This window comes from Ceratosolen solmsi, unplaced genomic scaffold, assembly GCF_000503995.2.
Source record: "Ceratosolen solmsi marchali unplaced genomic scaffold, CerSol_1.0 scaffold10, whole genome shotgun sequence".
Classification (NCBI taxonomy): domain Eukaryota; kingdom Metazoa; phylum Arthropoda; class Insecta; order Hymenoptera; family Agaonidae; genus Ceratosolen; species Ceratosolen solmsi.
The window spans coordinates 17,539,564-17,567,386 of record NW_011948412.1 but is presented as its reverse complement, the minus strand read 5'-3'; the positions used below and the strand labels follow the sequence as shown (position 1 = coordinate 17,567,386).

Here is a 27,823-nt window from a genome sequence, read left to right as displayed (position 1 = left end):
GGAGTTAAATGAGAAGAATAATTCGAAAATTTATAATCGTTATATTAATTTACGTTACATTGAGGTGTACTGATCATATCTATAATTATGTGTATATATCAAAACACTAAGTTTAATTATCGTATTAGAATACATTATTATATCTTGATATATTAATCGAGCTCTTACCAATACAAGCAAATAATTATTTATATCCAAGATATACTGACTCCCTTTATTCTCGTTGGCCGGGGGGGGGGGCAACCCGCGCCATGTTGCATTCATCATTACAACTTCCACATGTCCTGACAAACACTTTACCAGACTATAAAAATGACAAGGAAGCAAAGAAAGCAAGTTGCAATGTCAATGCGAGGAACGAAAGATTCACGCGTCGAAAGATAAGCTTTTTAATGTTCGAATGATGTTCACAGGTCGAGATTCGACGGGCGGTGGTAGCGGCAATGGCTTCGCTAAGGATTTGGACAGGGCGAAGCTGGTACGCGACAGACAGAACGAGGAGCGTCAGCGGAAGCTCGAGGAATTACGTCAGCAGGCCCTCGCCGCCCAGAGATTCCGCGAGCAGCGCGAGGAGGAGAGGCGCAGGCGCATCGAGGAGCTCAGGAACAGGGATTACGACAGGTGAGCGTTCTCGGAAAGCGATAAGGAGACCGAGGGGATTCTCGATTACCTAGTACCAGCTTCGGCAACCAACAACGATTTCCATCGGAAATGTTATTATTATAATGCCTCGGTCAAATTATGACGTAATGGGGAAGATTAAGGAGATGTTGAGGAAGGACGCCTACGCCGAGTTGAGTACGGGCAATAAATAATACTCTTGGTTCGCTAGTTTCAACATTTTAACCTTATGATCCGTTACTGTGTTTGAGATTGGTAGTGTGGTCGGTGGCTTTTATAATGTTTTTGTTTTTGTTTTTTTTTTATTCTTAATAATTTAAATCGACTATTTAATATTCCTTTAATTAAATTACAAGAATAGATTACAAAATACATTAGTCCCAATATGCTTTCTTAGCTTTATCAAATAGAAATACATATTTTATTAATACATTTTTTATTATTAAAAGTAATATATATTTTAATAAACAATCATATGTATTCTTAATTATACCAAGCAGTTTTATCGTTTTAATCATTGCATTTATAGAGTGACCGTCTTTGGTTATTACATTATTTTATCGAGGTCAGAATAGACTACATTCTCTATTCATTATTCTAAGTCATAAATTTACGGATATATATTTTTCTTACGCAAAAAAGAAATAAAATATCTGCGCTTAATAGTAAAAAAACGAATTTAAAATTATTTTTTTTAAAATATATAGTGAAATACTTTATATAAATTTTTTATATAAACGTATTATTTTCATAGTTATGATCCGTAAATTCTTAGTTTTTATCAGGATTACCTTTTCTTTATCAGTGACACAGAACTGCATTATTTAAAACTTCTTTTTATAAAAAATTATTGTGAGATTAAGTTTTATAAATTAAAATGAAAAAAAAATCCTCATGATTATATAATATACGTTTTCCGGTCTTAATAACGATCGATTAATTACAATATTTGCTAAATTTTATCAGAATTAAAATTTATAATAATGGTTTAAAAATAATGTTTAATCTTTCCTGTTGGTATTTTATTTTTATCTCTTTGAAATCATTATGTATTGTAATTAAATTACACTTAATGAATTATAAATTAGAGAAAAAAAATGCTAATTCAAGATGATGTAACAATAAAATAGAAGTCTCAATATTAAATACAGTTTTATATTAGAATAGCAAGATTTTTAAACTCGCACAGGTCAATAATTCGTATACGAGTAATACTTCATTTCGAGGCAATGGGAGGAAATTCTGATAGTTAAAATAAGTTCATAATAAATGCTTGTAAATTATCATATTAAAGTAATATTTAATAAATCTGTCTATTAATTGGAAGAAAAGGAAAAATAAGAGGGGGATGAAAAAAAAAATGCAATCGAAACTATATTTTAAATGTGCTTTAGAAAGAACGCCAAGAAATAAATAAATGAAATGTTAAATGTAAAATGACAATGAAAATGTCTCTTGCGTATTAAAATTCATTCGTTAATGTAGTGTATCTTACGTTGACAATTTTTTCAAAAAACGTATTCTTGTTAATAATATTAAAGCCTCGGACTAATTATTATATGGGAAATATGAGAAGCCTTATAAAAAGTAATAAGCTTCCACTTGAAGGGCTTCCCATATCATGTTTAAAAGTGTTCATTATAACCCATTTGACTAATCTATAAATATTATTTTAATAATGCAACATTTAATCAATATTTTTTTATTAAAACAAAATGGATAAATAAATAAATATATTGCAAAAGAAATAAGGTAGATCGTCATTTTAAGGATAAAAATCCGTTGAAGTGAGTACGTTTTAAATTTAGATTTGTTGTAAAAATGCATAAACGAGTAACAAACTTGAATATACAATTAAAATTAGCAATGCTTAATTGGTACATGGTTTGGCCGAACGAACGAAGTAGCCGACAACTTTGACTAAACCTAATTTTGGACAACCGCGGCATTAATGTATAGCAACCCACGAGAAATATCTAATGCAGCATCAAAGGCATATTGTTTAAATTGTTTAAATTGTTTTATTTTTACATCAAATTGTTTAAACATAAATGCTCAAGGCAATAAAGCGATAAAGTAATAAAGCAAAATCTTTATTGGCCTCGCGTGTAGAGTAAGAAAGTGGGCGCTTGCTTGTTGTGGCCAACTTGAAAATTCGAAATAAGGAACAGTCGCACCAATATCCATATTATATTGAAAAATAGGGACAAGCAACGAAGAGAGAAGCTGCGCGCTTGCCAGTCTCGTCGTCCTCATCAAGCCATACGATGTTGTTGCAGGCGGAGTCAGGTGGAGGAGCGCAAGCGACTGATCTGGGAGGCGGAACGCGAGAGACGCGAGGCAATCCTACGTAAGAACCAGGAACGCGAGGCGCGCATTGAGGCCAAACGCAAGAACGAGCGGTCGCACATCGTGTTCGCGTTCGGCAGCTCGACGCCCCGAATGCTCGAACCCGCGGACACGGGCGGCGCGAGTTTCTGGGGCACGAGACGCGCCACCAGCACGACCAACGTCATGACCTTCTCAGCAGCCCAGCCACTCACCAGGAGATCCTCCGAGCGCGAACTCGACGGCAGCAAGAAGCGGGCGACGTCGGCCGGCGGCCTTGATAGGAAGCCTGGCGAAGGTCGGTCTCCAGTCAACAAATTCTTTAATCGCTATTCCCTCGTAATGAACGCGTTGTTCATTATGACCGTGCTTAGCTAAGGACGTCGTGATTACGTCGTTCCTTCTTACTCTAGTCTGCTCGCTTCTGCAATTGAGAATTGGATGATGAATGCGTGGAAGTCCGAGTGACTGCATCAGCAAACGTCGCGCTGGCATAGCCGAAGGGTCACGCGTATCGATGTGTCTTTTTATTTGGGACGTGCTTTTACGGAAATATGTGGAAACAAGTCCTTGCGATTTGACCTTGTGATCATTCTTGGCTCAAATCTTGACGAGTTAAAGTTATTACACATTTATAGGGTTTATTAGGTACAGCCACGTCAATCGTTGTTGATCATCGCACCAGACTTGGGATATTGTACGTTATACATATCAGTTTTATGGGTCTCGTAGCTTATTTATAATATAAGATCTTATACGTATATATCTTATATATAATATAAGAAAATATAATAAATAATATAAGATAATTTTTTACTGTATATTTAGACTAATGGTAATTGATAAAGTTAATCATCGGGACACTTATTCCTTATTGTTTCAATGTAAGTTTACGCACCATGTCTGTACTAACATTGTGGAGCAGAATTATTGTCCCGTCTTCATGGGAGTTTGGTGCACCAGAGTGAGTATTATTATGGTGAGACCAAGGGTTGTTTGCCCTTTAGGATCTTTGAGATATTACAGATATTCGATATCAAAAGAATGATGTAGCAACATTATTAAACATGAATAGGCTTTGTATTTTTATTAGTCAATTATCGAGTAATTACGTTACAGCTTTTGTTATTTACTTTTATAAATTGGATGCTTGTTATTAGACATCCATTAAAATATTTTTAAATCGTTGCTCGTCGTTCGTTTGACTTTAAAGTTTGTGTTATTCATTGTCCTGAACGTAAAGTAAAGTTAGCACTAGTACGGACAACCAATGATGCTGTCGCTCCATGTCAATGTGAGTAATAATGATAAATAAAATCTTAACTATACATTATTTATGTCAATTGAAGTAAGATATAAAGTTGCTAAACATTATCTAAAATTTTCATATAATAGGAGATTGTTTCTATTTGTAAGAAATATTATTTTAAACGACAAATAAGCTTTACGTAAGGATTAGCATACGTACGTTAATCGCACAATCGTCTTATTTGTATATTTAAAATTATTATCACAATTCTGTTACATATTCATTGATGTTAACAACTTGATTTCTTATTGTTCTTTAATTTGAAAATTAAAGCACGGTTACATGCTCTTAATGTAACAGCGTACTTATTGTTTTTGCGCTAAAGCTACTTGTAGAACATCGTATATATTCAATGGTAAATGACTCGTCATTTTTTTTCTCAAAAAATCGATCTGTGTCATCACAAAAAAAAATTCTCAATCCTAGATAATTATTAGCTTAAAAATATATCTTGCCTAAAATTACTTTCCGTGTAACTAGGATGCCACATGATTTTCAAGAATAATTATTACTATTTACATTTATAATATATACACACATCACATACATACTATATATATATATATATATATATATATATATATCATTTCATATATATACTTATATATATCTTTCTTATATATATATTTCATTTTAAACAAATTTAGTAAAGAAAATTATTAAAAATATTAACTCTTATCGTAAATGCATAATTAGCAAATAATTTTGAGGTCCCGCTCATGTGACGTCACACAAATTAAACATTTACGCATATAAATATATCATATATGCAATGAATATGCATAGAATTAGCTTCAATTTCACTTTCAATTTTTCGATATGCTGTTAAACTGGCACATATAAAAATGATCAAGAAACAAGAATTTCAATGCAATCATTATATTGCATAAATTATACGTTAATGAAAAAAAAATAAAAATATTTATAATTTATAATCTATCAATCATTTTTTCTTTTGTTTTTTTTCAAAAGTAAAAATTAATTCTTATCAAAACAAAAACATTTTTTTAAAGAAAATGCAGCATCCAAATGTGAGTAATTTGATTGCATTTTATTATTGAAATCTTTATACTTTTACTCAATAATAAATATATTAATTTTATTTTCTATACAACACCTACATATGTCTATAGCTTATTCAGCATGTGCGAAGTCTACTACTTTATTTATAGATTTTCTGTACATAACTAAAGTTAAAAAAACTTAAATTCTATAATTAAATTGCAATACACAGTTAGAAAATATTTAATCGAAAGTTATAAATTTATTATATCTATTTCATTCAAAATCATATTAGGTATATTAATGTAATTCGAGATTAAGTTATCTCCACTTTTTTCTTTTAATAATAGTGAAAATTGCAATATCATTTTCTTAGAAAATATCTCGTTTAATATGTCGATATATTCATTAATAATCTTAATTCCCGTTAAAATACGAATTTAATCAAAACATGATATTATTAGGAGAAATAAAATTTCTTTAAATTATTGAGAGGAAATATCATAATATAATATGAGTAGCTGAAAAGTCCAATTAATCGCCCGTATAAAATCAATCTAAAATTTATCTGTTTATTGATTTTAATATTCGACTACGATCAATTTATATTTAAGACTCATATGGAATTTAAAATCATTTCACGTTGCTTATATATTATAAAGTTCAGGTTTATCCATTGCCTCCAAATAATTATAATAATTTGTTGCTAGAGGTCGAATAATGAAAGTAGAGTATCGAATTCCGCTTGATATTTTGTCAACTTAAGAAAGCATTAATTACAAAATATTATTCAATTTTTGTTTTTCACCAAAAAATAGCTTTATTTCCTAGTGACACCCCCCCCCCACGTCTTACAGTAAATCATTACGAAATAAGTTGTTTCATTATTTTTTTACTTTTTAAGTCATTCGCTTATTAAATATAGCAGCAGCAATATGAGCAGCAGCGAGAACAGCAACAGCAGCAACAGCAACAGTAGTGGCAATAACAAACAAGCATTAGCACAATCATTTTCATGACAATTCACGAACTGCATCACGTCTTGTATCTATTCACCAACTCTTTCATAAATTATTGCAACTTCTTTCTCGGATATTTAATGGGCTTTCCTTTATTTACAAACATGTACAATTTTATTTTATTTTTTTAAATTTTTTATTTTTTATTTTAACAGGTCGTTCGCAATTGTCGAAGGATTTAGTTAACGACAGCGACCACTGAATGTCGATTAATCATCCAAAATTGTTTCAATTATAAAGAAATTAAAACAATATTTACAAATTTACAATGAAATTTAATCTATAGATAAATGCAAAAAGATAAAGTGATTTACGGTCAGAACTAACCATTGTCGTGTCTTTCGAATACTTTGCTTACTTATGACTGATAGCTGAATTCTATTATGTTTCCAAATTTAATACACACACATACAGAACTATAGAACTATAGACTATATACAGAACTATATGCAAATTAGATATTAATCACTGTACTATTAATAACATGAATAAATCCGTAGATTTTAATTATTCGTACAAACTACATACATACTTCTAAGTAAAAGATTTAATGTTTTACTATTAACATTTTACCACGAAAATTCTTCTAAAGGAGAGAAAGGAAGGGGTTTCATTCAAATATTAACTTTCTTAATAATATTCAACGAGTTCATTATTTCTGATTTTATGCGTTTATCAAAATATTTTTATATATATATTTTTTTAGACACCGTTTTGCATTTTTAAGAGTTGTATGATGGCGCTTGCTGTACTTTACTTTTTCCTACTTAAATATTATATGAAACGTTTGTTATTTATATTACTTTACGATTTGCAAATTTAATTCCTCATATCACTTGTAAACTATACACAATCCAATATTCCAGTTAATTGGATTCTTCAACTTTTCAAAATATATCCGTCGACGGTTACATTTATAAAAATAATGACTCTGTATAATGCATAGAAGTATAGTCATTATATTTGAAAATCACTGAAACTCTGAAATTCGAAATAACAAAAACTTGTTCTCTAAGAAAATGTTTTACGATATCTATACAAACATCATTAAGAAATTTGATGGTAAACCTCCTGGAGTATTATTAAAATAAACCAAAAACAAAAAAACAGCAAGAGTCGTACACCGTGAATCTTAGGGCGATATCTGCAATCGAAAAAATTGCAGCGAAGCAAAGTTAAGTGCAAAATGTGACAGCCAGGTGTTTGCTGGATTTGTTTTTACAGATATGAGAATGTCCTCGTCCATGTACGAGGTGTTCAATTGGAATTGCACACCCGATCCCCCCTTAACTCCTGCAAAAAACAAGAGAGCGAGCCTCTCTCTGCCCCCTATGGTCGACATCTTCTCAATTGACGATATGTCAATGGTCGACGACGCTAGGCGTCCGATGGTACACCGGGGGGCAAGCGGTGAGTTGTTTCCTTTCAGAACGAACAACCAAAACATCTCATTATACACACACTTACACGCTCACTCATGCGCGCATACACATTAATCGGAACGCCCTTGCTATCAGAAACACACTCGCAACGATTGTTTATTACTCTTTGTTTTATTATAAGGTATAAAGTTCTAGGCCTTTACTGATTTCATGACCGAATGCTGGACGATTCACTTTGATAAGTTTAAATGAAGGGTAAGGTTACTCCTGCCCCATACTTCTGCCCCAAATTAAATATTAATATTATGATTAACGAGAATATTAATGGGTTAATGAACAATAATTATGTACATAGTGAATTGACCTTTGTATTAATAAATATTCTATCAAAGTAAATTATTCATCGTGTGTACAATAAATCAGTTATTCTACAGGCTAGAATTTATACTTTTCCTTACTGTGATAATTAATATAAATACACATAGCTTTATTGGAATGTATATTTTTCTTATTTTTAAATTATTTTTAATTCACGAAAATTATGTCTCATGCATTAATAAAGCAGACGATTCCCCATAATACTTAACAATAATATTATTGAAGCCAAGTACAATTGTTTAATTGGCATTTCTCTATTTCTATTGACTATATAAATAATTATAGAATAATTACAACTATCTTTATTCTTATGTATAGTATATTATAAAACATCTTTTAAATATTTATTTAAATATTTTGGTTAAATAAATAATTTAAAAATTATACGGCTTTTGAAATTATTAATAATAAAAAATGCACTTCGTTATTGTGAAAATTAATTCAACGTATTATTTCAATAAAGCAGAATGTGTGTTGATATGTTTTATTCTATTAATTAATTTTCTTATTTCTACCTGTTGGTAGTTTAAATTCGGCATATATTTTAAACTTTTCGCCTTTCCTATGCACTGCCAGCTTCTATTTTATTTTATTATTTATGTGCTTTATTATACAAACAATCCTTGAAAGAAATTACGATAGTTAATTACATTACGCAAATATATCGAGAAAAGACAATTTAATTTTGTTCACACTTATTTCTAAATCGACTGTTTTTTTAATTAAAGATTCCACATGATTATATATAAATCTAAATCGATCGAAAAATAAATAGTTTATTTTGTAACGATAAATTATTTTTTAAGTTTTTTGTTCAGCTGATTTCATCTTAATTATAAAACTTGAAAACAATCTCTCTCTCTCTCTCTCTCTCTCTCTCTCTCTCTCTCTCTCTCTCTCTCTCTCTCTCTCTCTCTCTCTGTGTGCTTTCTGAGATAATTTTTTACACAGCTGAGCAATTAATTAATGTTTATGTAATGCATCACAATTATGTGTCAATTGCAAATGCTTTCTATCGAGGAATGAAATATATAAATAAATTGCTAAAGCATGCGCTTTCATTTTTGATATACATTTGTCTCAATTGTTGCCGATTTAGACTTCCAATTAATAAAATATTCATCACGTTTTTTTTCTTTGATTTATTTTGTATTTTTGAGTTTATTTTCATTATTACTGTATCTTTGATTATTTCTTAATTTGCTATTGTACACGACTTTTTAAATGAATTCGTCAATTTTAAGCCATTTTTTATTGTGATTGTCTTCAATGCTGTTACACATACGTAATTGTGGCATTATATTATTTTCATTATTTTATTTTATTTTGAAAAATATTTGCATTTTATGTAATTTTGCCAAAAATTGTACATAAGAAAGCAAATGGAAGTAAAAAATTTTGAACTAGACATAAATTATAAGTAATGGACATTAAGTGTAGAATAATATATGTACTTTAAATTTAATGAACCTTACAAATATTTTTAATTGATTAATAAAAATTGAGAAAAAAAGTTTTTCTTTATTGTTTATATTTCCAGCATTTACTTGTAAATTTATCTCAATAATGTAATATTGACAATTGTTGATTTAATTTGGATTACTATAATAGTAATATCAAAAATGTTTATTTTAATATTAAAACATACTAAATACTTATCAAAGGACGTTTGTCAGAGGACCTTTGTCATATAATTTTATTATATGACTAGGAACCTAGTTAATAATTATTAATTAACGTTATTTCTTTTATTGTATTATAATTGTGGCTAAAAAAAGATGCACATAAATGGTTTGAAATTGTCGTATTATGTTATTGTAAAAATGTATTTTATGAAATGTTCACAAACTGATTGAAAGAGCTTAAATGTTATTATGTATTATTTAGTGGATATGCATGAAATCATAATTAAATGTTAGGAAATGATCTTGCAGAAAATGTATTAAACATATAAATAGTCTGTAAATCCGAATTACGTTGTATTATTTTCTATATTTTTTTGTTTTATTTAATGGAATCCATTGATATTTTAATAATTAACTAGCGAGAGATGTGTGCACGATTCTAAAATGTTTGTCGGTGTGGTACGTTAAGAATTTTTTTTTTTTAATAATTAAGCTTGTTTGACTACTTTGTAAAAATTTGGTAACAATTCAGAAAATCATTGAAGTTAATTGACTTATCGGTTGATTTAATAAATTTTTCTCGGCCTCAAAATGTAATTGCCATTGCATCATCTTTAATTTAAATTTTCTACCCAGTGACTGAATATCATTCGAATACTTCGTAAGACAATTCATCGTAACATGAGATTCAATGCGCGAAGATACAATCAAGAATCTACACATTGAATATTCTATTGTGGATAGAATCGATAATCTGTTAATATAAAATAAAAAATCATTTTTTAACAGCCATTAATTTAATAAATAGAGATTCGCGTTACTTTTTTTTCTTTTAAATTTGATGCAGTCATTTTACCTTCGATAACAAAAGTATAATATGATAACTAAATGCAAATTTGTGAATTTTGCAGCGTTTCTTTAATAAAATTAAGCCGTCATAATTAAATAAATAAGTAAATACATTACTCGCGCTTGTTTATTTATCAATATTCAATTGGTTAGCGATTATCCGACTGCACCAAAAATTAATTAATTTAAGTGATTGCAAACATGGAATGCGTAACATTTTAATATTCCATTCGCGTATTAAACGTCATTGGTAAGTATGACGTTAATCGTAGTAGTGACGAATGTACGTAGGATATACGAGTATTAATTAGTCACTGGGATGAGAGTCACGATGCATATTGGTGTGGGATGGGGTGGATTAAATAGCGAAGAATTTAATAGGTCAACTGATAAGTGTAACGAGCCTAGCGTACGTTTCTTAACATCCGCTGCTGCTAGATATTGCAAGCGCAGCGAATGCCCTCGGTAGCGCACATACCTCAGCCGTAAAATCGCAAGCCTCGTGCAGCGCCACCATCCGAGCAGCCTGGGTCCAGGAACTCGCAAATCGAGAACGGCTCTAAGTCAATCGTTGTGCCATTGTGCATTCGCAGGTGAAGATGCGGAGTCGACATTGGGTGAGGGAAACCCAAGTGGCGGTGACAATGGCAGTGGCGTCAACGGCGGCGGCGGCGGCGGTGGCGTGGGTGGTGGTAGCAGCGGTGGCGGTGGCAACGGCTGCTGCGGGACCCGTTACGCGAACCGTCGGCGCACCGATCTCATGCCGACGATACCCTCGCCGAGAGACCGGGACGCGAGCGCCCCCACGTCCGGTAGATCCTCGAGCGCCAAATCGTTCACGCGCAGCCCAGGTAGGACATACTCGATGTCGAGGCTGGACCAGCTGGCCCAGCCCCGCAGGCGTACTGTACCGCTGCCCCAGGCGGAGCAGCAGTACCAGCGGCAGCAGCAACAGTCGCAACAGCATCAGCAACATCAGCAACAGAGCCTCGCAGCTTCGAGCATGAGCCGCAGCATGTCGCACCTGGCAACGGCGCAAGCCGCACGTGGGGGGCCTCGCCAAGGGCCCCTCAAGCGCACCGATAACTCGCGTAGCATGGGCACGTTGCCGGGAGTCGGTGTGAGTACGTCGGTAACGAGGCCCACCCGGGCTGAGCGGCTCAGGCGCAAGGCGCGCGAGCACCAGAGCCAGGCCCAGCTCCAACAACCGACAGGTAAGAGAGGACGTCACTGTGCTTCCACGCGCCCCGACGAAGCTCTGCTCTCCGTTTCGGCAGCCTCTACCGGAGGTCAACAGCTCACCCTCGTACTCGTTCCCTCCCAACTCTTCGTTATAGCGCGACACTACCACCCTCTCTGTATACCTAAGGAAGCTGTAGGATTTAGCTAGGATGCCATCTTGAGCGGCTGATTGTACACTTATAATACGAGCGGATTTTTGTCACTTGCGAGGGTGGGGGAACGGGTATTTATTGGGATGAAGCTCTCTCGGGATTGGAAGCGTCGCTCAAAATACTAGGATTTTGAAATATAAATTCATGTTGAGCACGAGCTCGTACCTTAGAGCTAAGTGCGGCTATCGGAAATTGAACTAATGGGGCAGTTGGTGGATTAACACTATATTCATACGGAAAGTACAGTTAAGACGACGACTGCTATTGTCTTTCAGAGCGATGCTCCTTGTGAACTTAAAAATCTTTTATATCCATTGTCTTAGTGTCGTAAAAAAAAGAAATACAACGCGTAGAATTTGCAACAATTTCATTGATAATTGAAGGCCCTCTTTTCTTCTTTCCTTTTGTTTTTTGCTTTGAATTCATAGACATTAAAATGAAAATAAGAATTTTGAAAAATCATTCATTATTGTGTTAGAATAAAATTACAATGCAATTCAACTGTACAATGCAATAAAATTAAAATTAATTTGCTATTTGGAATGCGACAATTTATAGTTAAACGTTAAGTTAACGTTAATTTATATTTTTATAAAATATAAAAATAATTCCTGTCTTCACTTAAATTTCTGTAATTAAATCACCAGGATAGTAGCTCTGGAATTCAATGAGAAAAAACTAAGTAAAAGTTGTTTTCACTCCGTCGCAAAATGCGAATATCAATCGTCGCGTGACAAGTTGGAAGCACATACGTACTTTGCATGTCATTTATACGAAACGGGAGACTCTGTAAATCAATTATAAAACTTAAGAATAATTAAAAGAAAAGCTTGTTTCCTTTTTTTGGTTTTTTTTTATCTTTAGTACTTCGTGTCATGATTCGTGAGTACAATTCATTATTGCCTGTATTCTATAGAACACAAGACTTTAATCGGATACGAATTGGTCATTATTATTTATAACAAATATGATAGAGGCACGTATTGTTAGTTGTAAAATGATTAGACAAAGACACCTTATTTATTAGTAGTAAATAAAAAAGAAAAAAAACGTCCACGCCTATTTAAAAGCTTAAAAGTAATGTTGAAAGAAATAAATTGATTAACGAAAGCTCTCGTATGTACATAAGTAATAATAAAACACCACTGCAAACCAGCTTTTTGGAAGCCAACGGTGATGGTAAAACGCTATATCTTCGCTAAGGGTAAGCTGCATTTACTTTTTTTTCTTTTTTTTCTCTTTATTTTTTTATACATCAACTAACATTTAGCAACAATAATAGGACAAAAATAAATGTATTTATTGTGCAATAACACGATTTCTTGCAAATTCACAATTTCTATTAAGTGTGCCGTATTTATTCTTTTTGCACAAAAATTGAAAATTATTGTTTCAGCATATATTATTATTTCAATATTTTTGTTTTGTTAAATGTGTTTCTAACTTTAGCAGTGATCTATAAAGCTTCAATTGTTGGTGGTGGGCCTCACTAGTAACTTTTATTATTATTATTTTCTTTTTAATTTTTTTTATATACAAATAATGACGCTTAATGAAATTATTTATCATTTAACGTGGCAATTACACAATATCATAACAAACGTTTAATTTCTTACTGCTTATCATAGAACCATTTTCAATGCATACATTTATAGTTCGAATGCACAATCAAATATACGTAAGTACTTACTATTGATTTACAAATTATTACAATTATTATAAATTTAAATATATCCCAATTTTGGAATATAAATTTACAGCACAGATACATTTGTAGGCTTTACGTATATTTTATGCATCACTTTAAGAAAATATGTATGTCAGGTATATTTACCTGATTATTTCGATTTTTAATTATCCTAAATGCTCGTCAAAAGATTCAGTCACTTTACAAATCAAGGTACAATAGTATGAATATCCATTAAATGTGGTTTAATTTCACAATAAATAATCATGCAATTGCATAAAAATAAATGTTGGCATAAATACAAATGTTAGCAGTAAGGAATTAATAATAACTTCCAATGAATTCGTCATTTGATATATTACAAATATAGTGTTTACGGGTTTTCTAAGGATTTCTAATGGTGAAATAATAATTATATTTATCACTAGAAAATGAAAAGAGCCGTATGCCGACGAGAAAAATATAATTATATATTATATTTTATGGTCATTTAAATATCAAAATATTTAGAAAATAAGATTTTTCCCCTTCTTTTAATCATTTAGACGGAAACTATATGCTATTACGTAAAAAATAATCGACGCTAATAATGAAATACACATGTCGTTTATTTATATGAATTTTTATGTATATAGTATATGGGAAAAAATAGAAGTACTCATTGGCTGCGACTTTTTATTACCCACGACACTAGCAACTTACTAGAATGGTACTATTAATTTAATTTTTTCTCACTTGTTGCATTTGAAGATGATTTTATCAAAATTTCACAATAATTTTGTAAATTAGGCAATGAATAAGATGTTTAGGGTAATAAACGGCCGCGTCATTGGCGTTAAGGTCGAGGAGCTTGGAGTGCGGTACACTTAGTATTTATGAAAAGCATGTATGCAAATACTAAGAGAAAATTAGAGAAAATTAGAGGGAAATGATGAGAGAGAAAGAGAAGCACTGCCTCCAGGTTCCACGGCGCTTGGATCTGAAACGATCGCGAACGAAGACAGAGAGAGAGAGAGAGAGAGAGAGAGAGAGAGAGAGAGCGGATATCTGAAGTTTAAGCCAGTGAGTGAGAAAAGAACAATCGCCTAGGTGTCCGGAGCGGCGAGGCAACGCCTAACAGCCCGTCCCGGCCGCAGAGCTCCATGAGTCAGCAGAGTGCTACGAGCAGCGTCGCCAGCAGTAGCGTGAACCTCCGCCCGCGCACTAGCACCCCGAGGCGCCCGAGGCCCGCTTCAATTGCCGGCACTGGCGTTACTGTCACCGCTGAACGCAACAGTGAGCATGGCTTTTACTACCCTACCACCCCCATCCTCCCATCACCCCGTTTTAATGGGGAGATATTTACGAAACCAATTTCTCGATATTAATTTCCCAAGCTACGCGATTAATGTTGTAAGATGCATTTTCAATCGATGCATAAGCTACTGCTCTTATTTATATCATTGGGCCTAATAAATTATGTTGTACTTGAGGTAAAACAACTCGCTTCTTTGGAATAATAATGTATAATCCTTCATACGCTTAACCCGAGCATGCTACTAAGTACGTGCGCGTACGTGCGATTTTGCGTGTATGCGCGCATACACACAAACACACGTACGCACACACATATGGAATATTATACATAATAAATCATATTAAATATTCGATTACATTACTTAGTACATTCAACGGTGATTTATAAAATTTATCAACTCGAATTTTTCAAGTGACATGTTTTCGTCTTTAAAAATACTATTGTATTCAATAAACCATGCGTAAAGTCTTTAATACAATTTTCTTACTTCAAATATTCAAAAATAAAGACTTACATTGTAAATAATATTTCATATATATTATTAAACAACCTATGTAGTTCTTATGTAATATAAAAATATCCACCAACAGCGTAATATCAGTACAATTTGTTTTAATTTAAATGTTAACTTTATTTCTTGTATTTACATTACGTTTTTTTACTGCTATTAATATTATGTTTATAAATAATGTTTAAATATTTTTTATATATTCGTTTCTTGCTAAATGGCATTCTATTGAAAAATTAAATTGCACAAATAAATACTTTTATAATATACGTTTGCATTACAAATAATGCAATAATTATTTTGCAAATAGCAAGTTCAACATTGTATTAATTCTCAATGGAAACAAATGCAATTACACACTATTCAATGAAAAATTTTCAAATAATTTATTATTCACGTATCTGTTTTTAACATTTTGTTTACAAATAATACATGTATATCAAGTTAGTGTCACGTCAATAACTATGAAATCCTGTAATCGTATATTTTTTATGAAAGTTTTTATTCGTTTATTATATAAGATATTTCACAACAAATATATCGGTATGGTTATTAATAATTTCAATAATTCATCACAATGTACATTTGCCTAACTAAATATAACTTCTATTTTTTTTTATTTTTTAATTCCCCTGACTATTAAATAAATGAAACACATTTTTTTAAATGTGTACATTTGTATTATTTTCTAACAACTTATACAGAGGAAATTTTGTATAATATTTTTAAATATTTTGTTACTATAACACTAGGAACTTTTTATATTTATATATTGATGAACATCATAAGTATTAAATCAATTTTATAAAGATTGGTATTTTAAAAGATATTAAAATAAAAATATTAACATATAATGAACTATTTGAAGTAATTCTCGATGTCTTGAAAAATATATTGCATCACTGTCAATATTTATTATTATTACCGTTTAAATTTTAAAATATCATTTGCCATTGTATATAAAGCCATTGTAGAACTTGAAAATTACAATGATTAATTATGAATCTCCATCTTCGGGCTTATCTTTGTTCGATTTGTCATTGAATCGGATAATTTGTATTTGTTCAAATAGCATATAATAGAATAATACAATGTACACTCATGCATACACTTTGCTATCTCTCCCCAGAATATCTGGTAGAATAGAAAACCATTGATCAGCCTCTACGAACATGTTTCAAGCTTCGAGTCACTAATATTCAAATGCTCATATTCCGACAAAATGTTGCTTTAATATCAACATTCTTGATCTTGCGGAGCTCACTACAAGTGACAATCGAGCAACCAATCGAGTAAACTAACGCACGAATTCCTCTTTTAGATACAACGAACGATGCGAAGGCGCAGAAAGACTCGAAACCGCCACTGCCGAAGACCCACAGCGTGACCAAGAAGTCCATCTCATCGAGCATGATAAAGTCATCATCAGCGGAGCGCAAGTCCGACAAATTCGTAACGACACCGAGGAGTAGCCGAGCTTCGCCACGCGCCACTCCCAAGGCTACGCCCCTCCAGAGTCCCGGTGTCGAGCAGCCAGGTCTTATAGCCCTAGATATCAAGGAGTCCAAAGATCGATTTGAGAATGCGAAGAAGGAGATAAGTAATGAGAAGATGCAGGTTAGTCTTTAAGATTATTACGAACAATTTGACGATTGATCGTGGTACAGTATGCGCTAGACGTATTACTGGAAGTGTAATTCACGAGGGTGTCATTATGTATTTATTGGTATGTATTTTACGGCAGTAGTCACCGAAAATGGAAAATATGAGAGAAATAGGTGAGGGTAATGTAAGGAATATCGTATTGATAAATTTACAGTTAATAGTAGCTATTGCTGTTAGTCTGTACATTCATGTACATTCATATATACATTCATATACAATGAAATATCACTTCACTTATCTATATTTATATACTAAATTATTAATACTAGTATGAACCTTCCTTGCTGATTTTCTGCAAATTTTCCGAGATAAAATTCAACATAAAGTTTACGCGAAAATATTAATCATAATAATGTAATATTTTAATATAATTATGATTTAGAATAATAATGATTGAGGACAAGTATAAATCGTAATGAGATAAGAAACATCATTGCGATAATAAATAATATTTCCATTAATCGATCATTCTCAATTATTGATGAGTTTGTTACGATAAAATATTATTAGCAAGTATAGTTAACGCAGAATAAGAAAGAAGAAACAAAATTAAGCCAATTAAGATTTGAGCTCTTCTATGTAGATTTTCATTCTATGCGTACGTTTTATAAATTCTTACGTAAAAAGCCTCGATTAGCGGACTCGGGAAAACATTGAATTATTGAAAATATTTAATATGGCCTCCATGTATCTTGCAGATTATTCAAGATAATGCAGTTATCGAACTTGTATCGTCGAACGAAGCGAATTCAGAAAAGAATCTGATCGGTGAAGTGTTTTCAGCTGCGTCTGTCGGTGCAGCCGCGGTGCCTGAACAAATTTTGATCGATGTTCAAACGGCAGCCTCGCCAATACAGCAAATACCCGTGGCCAACATTATTGAAAAGAAAGAGGAGGCGAAAGCCGAGAAGAAATCTCCTGAGATCGAAAGCAAGCACGAAAGCGACTTGATTGAGGAGCAATGCGACATGACAGGTTTGATACGCTTCTTAGATATGCCCGACTGTGAACGCTACGCTATGCGAGCCCCAAGTAATTGCAGCTCGAATTTTGCAGCTTCCATGATTCAGAAGATTCGAATCACAACGGAGGAAGAGGCCAAGGCGGCATTGGCAGAGCGTCGGAGACTCGCTCGCGAACAGGCCGAGAGAGAAGCCGAGCTCGAAAGACAACGATTGGTACGTAAAAAGCGACCGCCCATCCACTCCTTACACATCCACATTACCGTAGTTTAGCCCACAATCGATGATGGATTTAATTATATAGGAAGAGGAGGCTCGTTTAGAGGCGGAAAGATTACAAACCGAGGAGGAGGAGCAACGTCGTCTCGAGGAAGAGACGCTCCGTTTAGCCGAGGAGGCCCGTGCGGCGGAGGAGCAGAGACTGCAGTTGGCTATTGAAGAGGCAAAAAAGCGCGAGGAAGAGGATAGAAAGCGCAGGGAAGAAGAAGCACGACAGAAATTGGAGAAAGAAGAGGCTGAACGGAAAGCTAGAGAAGAAGCCGAGAAGTAAGTCTTATAAGTATTCCGTTAATGGCCCTCTACTAGTGGTCCCCGCAATTGAATATAATGTTAAATCAACTGCACGGCTCGAGGATCAAAAATTAATCCAGAATTTAAAGAACTGGTACTCATTTAGTTGCTAGTCGATTGAAATAAGTTTTATATCTCTATATTCTGTCTATAAATTTTAAATATCTTTCACACATATTGTCTTCTTCGTTTATTGTAATATAGGCAACGACTGGAAATGGTCGAACGTCTCAAAAAAGAGGAGGAAGAAAGAAATGCCAGACGCAAACGCGTTGAAGCTATAATGTCTAGGACTCGAGCCAAATGCCAACCTAACATTGCAAAGGTGAATTTAATAAATTTTCTATTAGTTGAAGTACAACACTAGTTTGCAATTTTGTGTTTTATTACTTTTATTTGATTTTACAATTTTCGCAATATTTGCTCTATAGAAGTCGATACATTTTTCAAAATAGCATCAGTATCGACTTAATTAATAATATTATTTTTTTACATATATAGTTATAGTAAAATATTTCGTTCTGTTTTTATGTATCATTAACAATTTGACAAATAAATATTTACTCGTAAAAGACAAGTACGGAAAGAAAAAAAAACATACAATATTTCGAATAACAATAACCAAAACAATAAATTTACTTGCAAAATAAATCTAATCGGCTTATTTAAGAATATTGGATTGCCATTTTTATAATAATCATGATTCTCAATTACCGTGTATTCTGTTTATACATAATTTCAGATATCGCATCATATTATTGGAAAAATTTTATTGATCTTGTATATTACTGCTTATCGCGTACGTGGCACGACGACACCTATTACATGACAGTCATTAATAAAAAACAAATTAGTAAAAAAAAAAAGGGAAAAAATGTGAATAATAAGTGATGATGCTTTAATATTCGAAAGAAATAAAAGAAACAGATTGAATTTAATGAGAATAGATGTTTTAAGTTTTTAAAGAATTGAGGTAATGAAAAGTTTAAAGATTAAATTTATGTTTTAGTTAAAAATAAAAAAAGGAAAAGAAAAGGAAATTCATACGTGTTTATGGTCCTCTTTCAATATATTGTAAATATTAATTGCTTGAACACATAGGGTGAAAGCAACGATGGGGAAAAATCGAAAGAAGACAGTCCGAATGATGAGAGCAAGCCAAGTCCCGGTGAGAAGGTACCCCAAGATCTTATGACGGCGAGCCTCATATCGGAAGCCACCCAGCATTTCATAAGCGGCGAGCAACTCGCTCACCACGTGGAATCGAACAACGCCGACGAGTCGAACAACGGCGTAATGCGCAACGGCACACGTGCCAATGGCATGAGCGATCCATCGACTAAACCTATTCTAGATAACGAAGATAATAATCCGCAGGAGCTGAATGGACATCATAACAACACGAATCACGGGAACGGTATCGACGGTCAAACGATAACTCTGGACAATGCCACTGTGTAAGTACGCATCATCATCTAGAGAGAGAAAGAGAAAGAGCGAGAGAGAGAGAGAGAGAGAGAGAGAGAGAGAGAGAGTGAGTGAGCGTGTGCGCGTGTGCGCGTGTGCGTACTTGTATGGGTGCATGTGTGTATTTATATATATATCCTCCATAAGGGGGATTGTGAATCAATCAAATTTTGAATGAAACGAAATGAGCGAGAAAAAGTAAAGTGAGTCTCTTTTAAGAATGCTGGCTTACAAACCTAAGCATAAACTTTACAAATTTAACGAACTATCTCCCAGCCCAGGAATTCAATATATTGAAAATATAGATAAAGTTAAAATTATTCAAGCCAATAATACTAATTATGTAATATGAATTTTCTAATTAGTACAAGCGATATTAATGATAACTTCGTTCACAACGGCCTTTTTTACACAAAATTATATTTCTGAATTGTTCGACTGTGCTCTTTGCTTTTTACATTAGAAAAAATAAATTAAAATGTTCAATATCAAATAAAAAAATATTTTATATATTTTTATTCAAATTGATGGTCTTAAAGCTTTTTGTTGAAAACTAAATTAAATATTTTGGTATCACACATTTTTTACTAATGAAATTTTTTAAATTGTGAAAAATTACTCGTCAATGATTAATTTTCTTTCTTTTTTCCTTCTTAATATCGATATTTAATTGAAAATTTCGTATTTATCCCGATTAAATACATTTTTCCAATTCATCTTTTCAATTTGAAATAAGTTGTTCATGTTTTTTTTTTGTGGAAATTGACATTTATTTGTGTCTTTGGTATCTTTCGTAAAATCAAACCTTCCTATCGCTATTATTAATGAACAATATCACTTTCGACTACATTTGATGCTACACGTAAATGTAATATTCAATGTATTATAACTTCTTCGTATCGTCATCAAAGGACGGAAGAAAAAAAGTAATCTTTGTTTTTTTTTTTTCATGCAACTAGCTTTATTTGAATTTTTTTGTTGATAGACTCACTCAAATTATAAATGCAGCAATGTATAACCATAAATGTGATGGATAATGTTCACTATTTACGACAATATAAGCCGTCATCGTCTTTGATCAAATAATAGGACCGAATAGCACTGAGTACTGTTTACTTAATACTATTGTGCTAGACTCAATTTATAAAAATGTCCAAAAGTTATTGCGAATAGTTACGTTGATAAATTTTTAATAATATTTGTTAAAGATTTTTGTGTACATAACGAAAAAGTTTTAAAAAACTTTTTTTTAAATTTTGTAGATGAAATAATGTGTTCGTGATACATTTAATGTTTGTATTGAGTAATTATTTATAAATACGTGATTAATTATCCGATGAAGAATAATAATTCTAAATAGAAAGTGCATTTTTTCAGTTTCAACTATAAATTTATATTGTATTTATAAGCAAGTGCAATATAATCAACTATGTATACTTATTTATATTGAGCACACAGCTATTTTATCGATGATATAAAGTTGTTAATTTACAATGCCATGATGTCTATTGTATAAAGTATTAAAATTTGTCTAAACATAATATAAGTGCATGTGAAATTCTGAATAAAGCATAATTAGTTATCGAAAACTGATAATAAAGAGATAAAAACTAATATCTAATAATGTATTCCTATAATAATTAAAGCAAAAAATTCGATGTATCGCAGTTATAAATAAATTAATAACTACCGTTTATTATCAATAACGAGCATGCAAAATGTAAGTAACCACTATTTTCTTAAGGCGTTCGTAAAAATAGATGTGCGAATAAACTTATAAGAAAATCGAACAATTTTTATTGCTGCTTGCTTTTAAAAGCTTAAATTTCTAACAGATTGTAATCAATTTTGAAGAAGTGGAGACGTGCATACGCGTGGCTTAAATTACATTTCAAATACTGTATATTGACAGTTGACTTTATATTGTAATAGCCATTAAACAACTTTAAACTAAAATTATTTTTGTTATTTAACTACCACTAGTTAATTACATAATATATTAGTGTATAAATACTGCAAAACACAAGAATTGTATATTGCAATTATACAATAATTACAACATGTATAGTTTATAATGTATACTTATGGCAGTTAAGCGTTTATTTCTTTTCACATACGATTCAATCTCTTATTGCACTGATATTTAAAAACTTGTTAGATATTAATATTACCATTAAAAACAAAACAAAAAACAAAAAACAAAAAAAAGGTCTACATCCAATTGAACTCTATTGACAAATATAATTGTGATCTCTTGTTTTAAAAACGTGCTAGCGAATGTAAACATTTGCCAATTTTATAAGAAAATAGCAGGTCATTCTTTAACTTAATTATATCTTTAAACGAAATTTACAGAAGGAATTTCTAAATACGTGTTAGTGTAAAACAAAACGAACAAAATAGAAGAAAAAAACAAAACCAACCATTAAAATAATTATCTGTAAAGTGTCTCTTAAGCGTGCGAATGACTACATATAGAACACGGCAAAGTGAAACATTAACTTAGCGCAAGCAATCGTCGAATTTAATATTTAATGAACGAATATAATGTCGCATTACCATAAATAATAATGCGAAAATAATGTATATAATGTAAAGTGAATCAAACAATCGTATAAACTCAATGAATCATCTAAATTATTGTTCATAATTTCATGCAGTATACAAGAGCTTACTAGAGAAATATCTCAATGGCTTATTTCGACTCATCATACTGCGTAAATTTAGAAAATACTGAAAATTGTGTATTTAAACGCAAAGAAAGAAAATTCTTTATTATGCTCTTAGTTTTCTTTCTTCCTTAAGGCCTTCATATATATAAATAAAACATCCATAGTGTGATGTCTATTTGATGCTACTCTCATATAGTCGATCATCCTAATAATAATAATAATAATCATCGTCGTCGTCGTCATCATCATCATAGCTCCACAGAAGCACAAGACATGAGATTTAATTTAACGCGATGACGACAATTGAAAATGTGTACTACTTTATCGAACGAAGGTTCACAACTAAAATAATATAACTCGTAACTATAATCTATTTTTGTCTCTAATACAGCATGCACATTATTCGTTTGATTGCACATAATAATATAATTTCTCACGGAATACTCAAATACGATAATTAAATATAGCATATTATATTACACCCTCAAATTTCATGGTTAATGGTGTAACATTTTTAAAATTATTTATTTAACTTTTAACCCTTAACTAATTTATAAATATGAATAGATTGAAAGCAAACTGTCAATCTATAAAAGTTCGAAAAATTATATAATATATATTAGAAATTAATTTAATTAAAGAATAGTGAAGATCTTATTGAAATATAATAATAATGTATTAATATTGATATTTATATTGATTTAAATGAAATAAAATATTTGCTTTGCTTTAAATAATATTAATCGAGTAATATTTAATTATTTCTCGTAATATTTTAAGCGTTTCAATATATTAAAAGAAACAATACTATTTTAAATCAGAAAAATTATGTAAACTTTTATAAGTTATTTTCTAAAGCACAAAAAAACAGTAATATTTCTAGAAGTTCGTTCCTGATTCTTTTAAATTACTGTCAAATTCTACCAATTATAAGAATTTACCAAAAGAATTTCAATAATAACTGAAATGTTTGCAGTTCCTATTACATTAATATTTTAATCTTTACTTTTACATATTATTTTACATATTATTTTACACATTTCATTTTTATTATTTTATCTTGAAATTGTAGAAATGCTTTCGTTATATTTACATTTTTATTAACAACTAATAATGAAATAAGCAAAAACAGTTAACTGTATTATGAGAAATATCTAATATGTAAAGTAAATTTCAGTTTGAAAATGTAGTGTCTAATATGCGTAAAATCTTCCCTGAGTAATCATGTAATTTTTCCGTGTCGTTTGTTTTTGTTTAAATACAGAAATTCCTCTGTATATTAGATGTATTTATTCATATTTTCACACGTCAATTTACCGCCTATATTAGTTGTCTATCAAAAATTCGACGGTCATCGCTATACTTTGGTCCCATCGATGATTGCTAAATTATTTATGATAAAGTATGCATGTACACACGTTAATGTGTGTTTACATATTATATCTATGAGTACACATTCCGGCACACGTTCGTGCGTGCGTGCGCGCGCGCGCGCATGTCTGTAGCTCAGAAATGCATGCATTGTCATACAGACAAAATTATGCGTAATCATAAACTATTTATTTTATAATTTTCATCTAGCAGTTTTCTGTTATAAAAACAAAAAAATAGTTATGGTTGATTTTTGTAAAATATTCCGTCATTTGGCAAATGATAAATTCTCAGTAGTCTAAATTCTCAAAATAATAATTAATAGTTTTAATATTAATTTGTAGCATTATTATAGTGATAAATAAAAATTAGTTAATCTTTCATTTATTATATACCGATCATTTATTCGACAAATTTTAATATTTCAAACCAATGATTCTGACTGAAAGTATAAATAGAAATTATAAATAATTAAGATATTTATACTTTATATAGAAAATATTTAGTTTAGTATTATAGCATAACAAATTTTATTCTTATGTCTTAGAACATAATTTAGTTTATTAATATAGTATATTTAATATTATTTAGTATAGTGAGTAATAATTATTGTATAGTGTATCTTAATATTTAGGAATAATATTGTTTGTAAGTGTTTTAACGCAAACCTTCTATTTTTCACATTTTTCTATTTATTAAATAGTCATTCTTTTATATTAAATTTGTGTAGCCTATTGTGTGACGTGTTACACAAAAATTGATCCACAGATATATATATTTTTGTCTATATAATGTCTCATATGCTCCTGATAAAAGTTTGTATAATACAATTTTATTATAATGATAAAAAAAATAATCACAATTAAATTTATTATAAATTTACTGAATTATATAGTTACAATTTATTTAACTATCCATGATAAAAAAAAATTTATAAAAATTTTTGTGCTGAATTTTCTCAAAATGCGCCGTCACTATTATTAGAATTTGTTTAAATTTAATTTATTAATTTATTTATTAATACAGATAGATAGATAGATAGATAGATAGATAGATAGAGAGAGAGAGAGAGAGAGAGAGAGAGAGAGAGAATAAAAAAGGCGTCTAGCTTTATATTGTACTCGTAAGCTATTTCATTAAACTAGTATCTTGCATTATTGTTTGACTGGTTCTTATAGCAAACAAAACAACGTGACCAACAACCGGTTAGATCTCTCGGAGTTTGACACTCTCAGCAATAGTAACAACAGCGGGCCATTTCTGCTGATGCAACCGAGCGCCGTTGGCCTTACCGGAGTCGGCGGGACACTGGCCAACGAGGACAGCCTTAACTCGAACCTCAACCCTACAGCGATACCCTTCACGCCGAGCTTCGGTATCCCCAATGCGACTAATACTTTTCAGGATACGTTCAGCAACAATAAGCAGCAACCGGAGAATCCAGTACCCGGTGAGCCCCTTATATCTCCATTTCTCGCTGTTTCTCAGGACGATTATGACGATGGTACGACAATAGTATAGAAATATCGTGCGACAACATTGACGAGAAACGATCGCAGTTATCGATGCGATGCGTCATTATTGCGATATTCATTTGTTGAACATTTATAATAATCGGAAAATTTTTAATCCTATGATATGGTGAAGGTGTGGAATACGGGCTTTTCCACTGAAAATGGGAAATTAAAAATCGAGAAAAATTTGTTTACAAACAATTTAAGGAACGAGAAAGAAGCCACGCGAAAAATAATTTATTAACAATGATATTAAATAATATAAACTACCATAGATTTTCGTAAAAGAAGGAGAGGCTCGATACTCCTGAAACTAATTATATTGACGTTGATACTTTGATAAATTTTCATTAATTAACAAAACTTCTTATATGATTAAAAGCAACAGCGATTAGTAATTGTTTGTTTGTTTGCTTGTTTGTTTGTTTATGTGTGTGCGCGCGTATTTTTCAAAATTTCGCGGCATTGTTTAGTATTAATGAAAAAAAAAAAAATAATAATAAAAAAACAAATAATCGTTTAAAATACAGACAAAGATATTTATTTATACCCCAGGAGTAATTATTATACTTTTACCTTATTGTATGCGGAGAATTTCATATTTTATACAATTTAAAGTTGCTATGTATGATTATTAATTATGAAAATATTCAAAATTGCTTGGCTAATAATTAAGTATTACATTAAAATATTTTATTCATTACAGACCTCCTGTCATAAGTTAAATGTGAAAATTTTGTGGTCTCGATGATCAAAGGAAGATTATGCAAATAAGAGGGTTGAGAGAAAGAATAAGGAAGTGGATAAAGAAGAAGATATATCGTTGATGTATAAATTTGAGCTGATGCTGCTTGATTTTGAGCCTGGACCAGCTAAACCACCTGAAGCGACTTCACTAGAGGGCGCTCACATCGCCGTTGTTTATTTTTCTCCTTAAGATAAGACACGTGTATATAAATTGAGAGAAAGAGAAATAGTTAGATATCCGCTAATGGACATAACTGTTACGTTACAAAGATTCAAGAAATGGTGCGTTTCTTTTGTTTTATTATTTTGACGCGCGTAATGAGCGTCAGAATTATAATTTATCTCGGCGCACGTCACTGTAGTATGGAAGTGTAAAATAATATATAATGTTAATTAATAATTAATGATTAATAATAATAATAATGATTAATATTATTATTAACGATGGTTAATATTCATATATGTACGGCGAACTTTGAGATTCGGCCCTTCTCTTAAGTTATTAATACTAAATTGATAATCGGGACTAACTATTTAGCGAATTCCTTTTCCTTTTAGCCAGCTGGACAAACATATAAGAAACGGATATAAATTTTGTGCCCAATTCTATGCGCGTTTGTGTGGCTATATACGAAATTTTCATTAGGTATCATTTGCACATATACCAATTATGCAGATGCAATAACACAGACAATTTTTACTAGATTCTTATGCTCCGTAAGATATTGCAGCTAAACGTGGATTGATAATCAATCGCCTTAGAATTGTGCTACGTGTTATTTATGCTTCTCTTTTAATGTGCAATTTCAATATTGGTCAATTACGGTTAAATGTAATTTTTTATTTCGTATATAATTAGAATTTCATACTCAGCTAATCATATTGTGTTTTTAAGATAAGTTAGGCATTTATTTGAAATAGCTTCGTTTTATTTTTATTCTGTAAAGTTTAAACGTTATATTGTTATATTGTGATTTTGATTGGACAATGGATCAAACTTACTATTCAAATTAAGTTATTAATAAAGTCTTCAAAGCTAATTCAATGTAAATGTTTAACCCAATGTGTATATCATAAAAAAGATTTAAAAAAAAGCAAGGGAAACCATTGGCTTCTTCCATTAAATTCATTTCTTCTCTTTTCTTATTCGGGGCGTGCGCTCACTAGTCAAGCGATTTTATTGTTTTTATCACACAGTTCAGAGACTATAAAGAGAGATTGTGAATGAATGAGTGCGAAAGAATGATGACTCAAGGAATAAAAGGAAAATCCCAAAAACAAAAACAAAAAATAAGAGGAAGACATTGAAGCAGCAAAAATGGAAATATGAATGAAACGAGTGTAATCAAGCACCGCAATAAATAGAGCAGAATCTTGCATGATAATAACTGTGAATACTGTTATTCCAAAACTTTATTGATATTCTCCATATAATTAAATTAAATCAAAGTAAAAA

General features: G+C 31.4%; 4 protein-coding genes across 4 annotated transcripts in view; all 4 read left to right on the top strand.

Annotated features, from left to right (window-relative positions):
• The window catches only part of LOC105365572 (uncharacterized), a 90,621-nt gene extending 87,256 nt beyond the window's left edge, over positions 1 to 3,365 (top strand). The window contains exons 5-6 of the mRNA XM_011503776.1: positions 414 to 621; positions 2,901 to 3,365. Of these exons, the coding sequence (XP_011502078.1) occupies positions 414 to 621; positions 2,901 to 3,327 (635 nt within the window). The 3' untranslated portion in view covers positions 3,328 to 3,365. The remainder of the gene's footprint in view (positions 1 to 413; positions 622 to 2,900) is intronic.
• Positions 3,366 to 7,356: 3,991 nt separating this feature from the next.
• LOC105365563 (WAS/WASL-interacting protein family member 1-like) lies at positions 7,357 to 17,028 on the top strand. The gene is made up of 4 exons (XM_011503765.1): positions 7,357 to 7,689; positions 11,107 to 11,727; positions 14,684 to 14,917; positions 16,721 to 17,028. The coding sequence occupies exons 1-4, from the start codon at positions 7,506 to 7,508 to the stop codon at positions 17,026 to 17,028; spliced, it is 1,347 nt and encodes a 448-aa protein (XP_011502067.1). The 5' UTR covers positions 7,357 to 7,505.
• Positions 17,029 to 17,731: 703 nt separating this feature from the next.
• Positions 17,732 to 18,963, top strand: LOC105365554 (ensconsin-like). The gene is made up of 3 exons (XM_011503753.1): positions 17,732 to 18,242; positions 18,331 to 18,572; positions 18,801 to 18,963. Exons 1-3 carry the CDS (start codon positions 18,033 to 18,035, stop codon positions 18,961 to 18,963), a joined length of 615 nt encoding a protein of 204 aa, XP_011502055.1. The 5' UTR covers positions 17,732 to 18,032.
• A 617-nt stretch (positions 18,964 to 19,580) lies between these two features.
• On the top strand, positions 19,581 to 25,642 carry LOC105361261 (5'-AMP-activated serine/threonine-protein kinase catalytic subunit alpha-like). Its single transcript, XM_011498374.1, has 2 exons — positions 19,581 to 20,053; positions 25,285 to 25,642. The coding sequence occupies exons 1-2, from the start codon at positions 19,788 to 19,790 to the stop codon at positions 25,625 to 25,627; spliced, it is 609 nt and encodes a 202-aa protein (XP_011496676.1). The 5' UTR covers positions 19,581 to 19,787; the 3' UTR covers positions 25,628 to 25,642.
• The last annotated feature ends 2,181 nt before the right edge of the window (positions 25,643 to 27,823 follow it).

Bases quoted from the DNA above. Each gene is read 5' to 3' on its own strand.
- LOC105365563 (XM_011503765.1), top strand. From the start codon at position 7,506: ATGAGAATGTCCTCGTCCATGTACGAGGTGTTCAATTGGAATTGCACA. The intron at 7,690-11,106 runs GTGAGTTGTTTC...GTGCATTCGCAG, and splicing joins GGTACACCGGGGGGCAAGCG to GTGAAGATGCGGAGTCGACA. The intron at 14,918-16,720 runs GTTTTAATGGGG...TTCCTCTTTTAG, and splicing joins CCCCATCCTCCCATCACCCC to ATACAACGAACGATGCGAAG.
- LOC105365554 (XM_011503753.1), top strand. From the start codon at position 18,033: ATGACAGGTTTGATACGCTTCTTAGATATGCCCGACTGTGAACGCTAC. The intron at 18,243-18,330 runs GTACGTAAAAAG...TTAATTATATAG, and splicing joins AGCTCGAAAGACAACGATTG to GAAGAGGAGGCTCGTTTAGA. The intron at 18,573-18,800 runs GTAAGTCTTATA...ATTGTAATATAG, and splicing joins GCTAGAGAAGAAGCCGAGAA to GCAACGACTGGAAATGGTCG.
- LOC105361261 (XM_011498374.1), top strand. From the start codon at position 19,788: ATGACGGCGAGCCTCATATCGGAAGCCACCCAGCATTTCATAAGCGGC. The intron at 20,054-25,284 runs GTAAGTACGCAT...TGGTTCTTATAG, and splicing joins ACTCTGGACAATGCCACTGT to CAAACAAAACAACGTGACCA.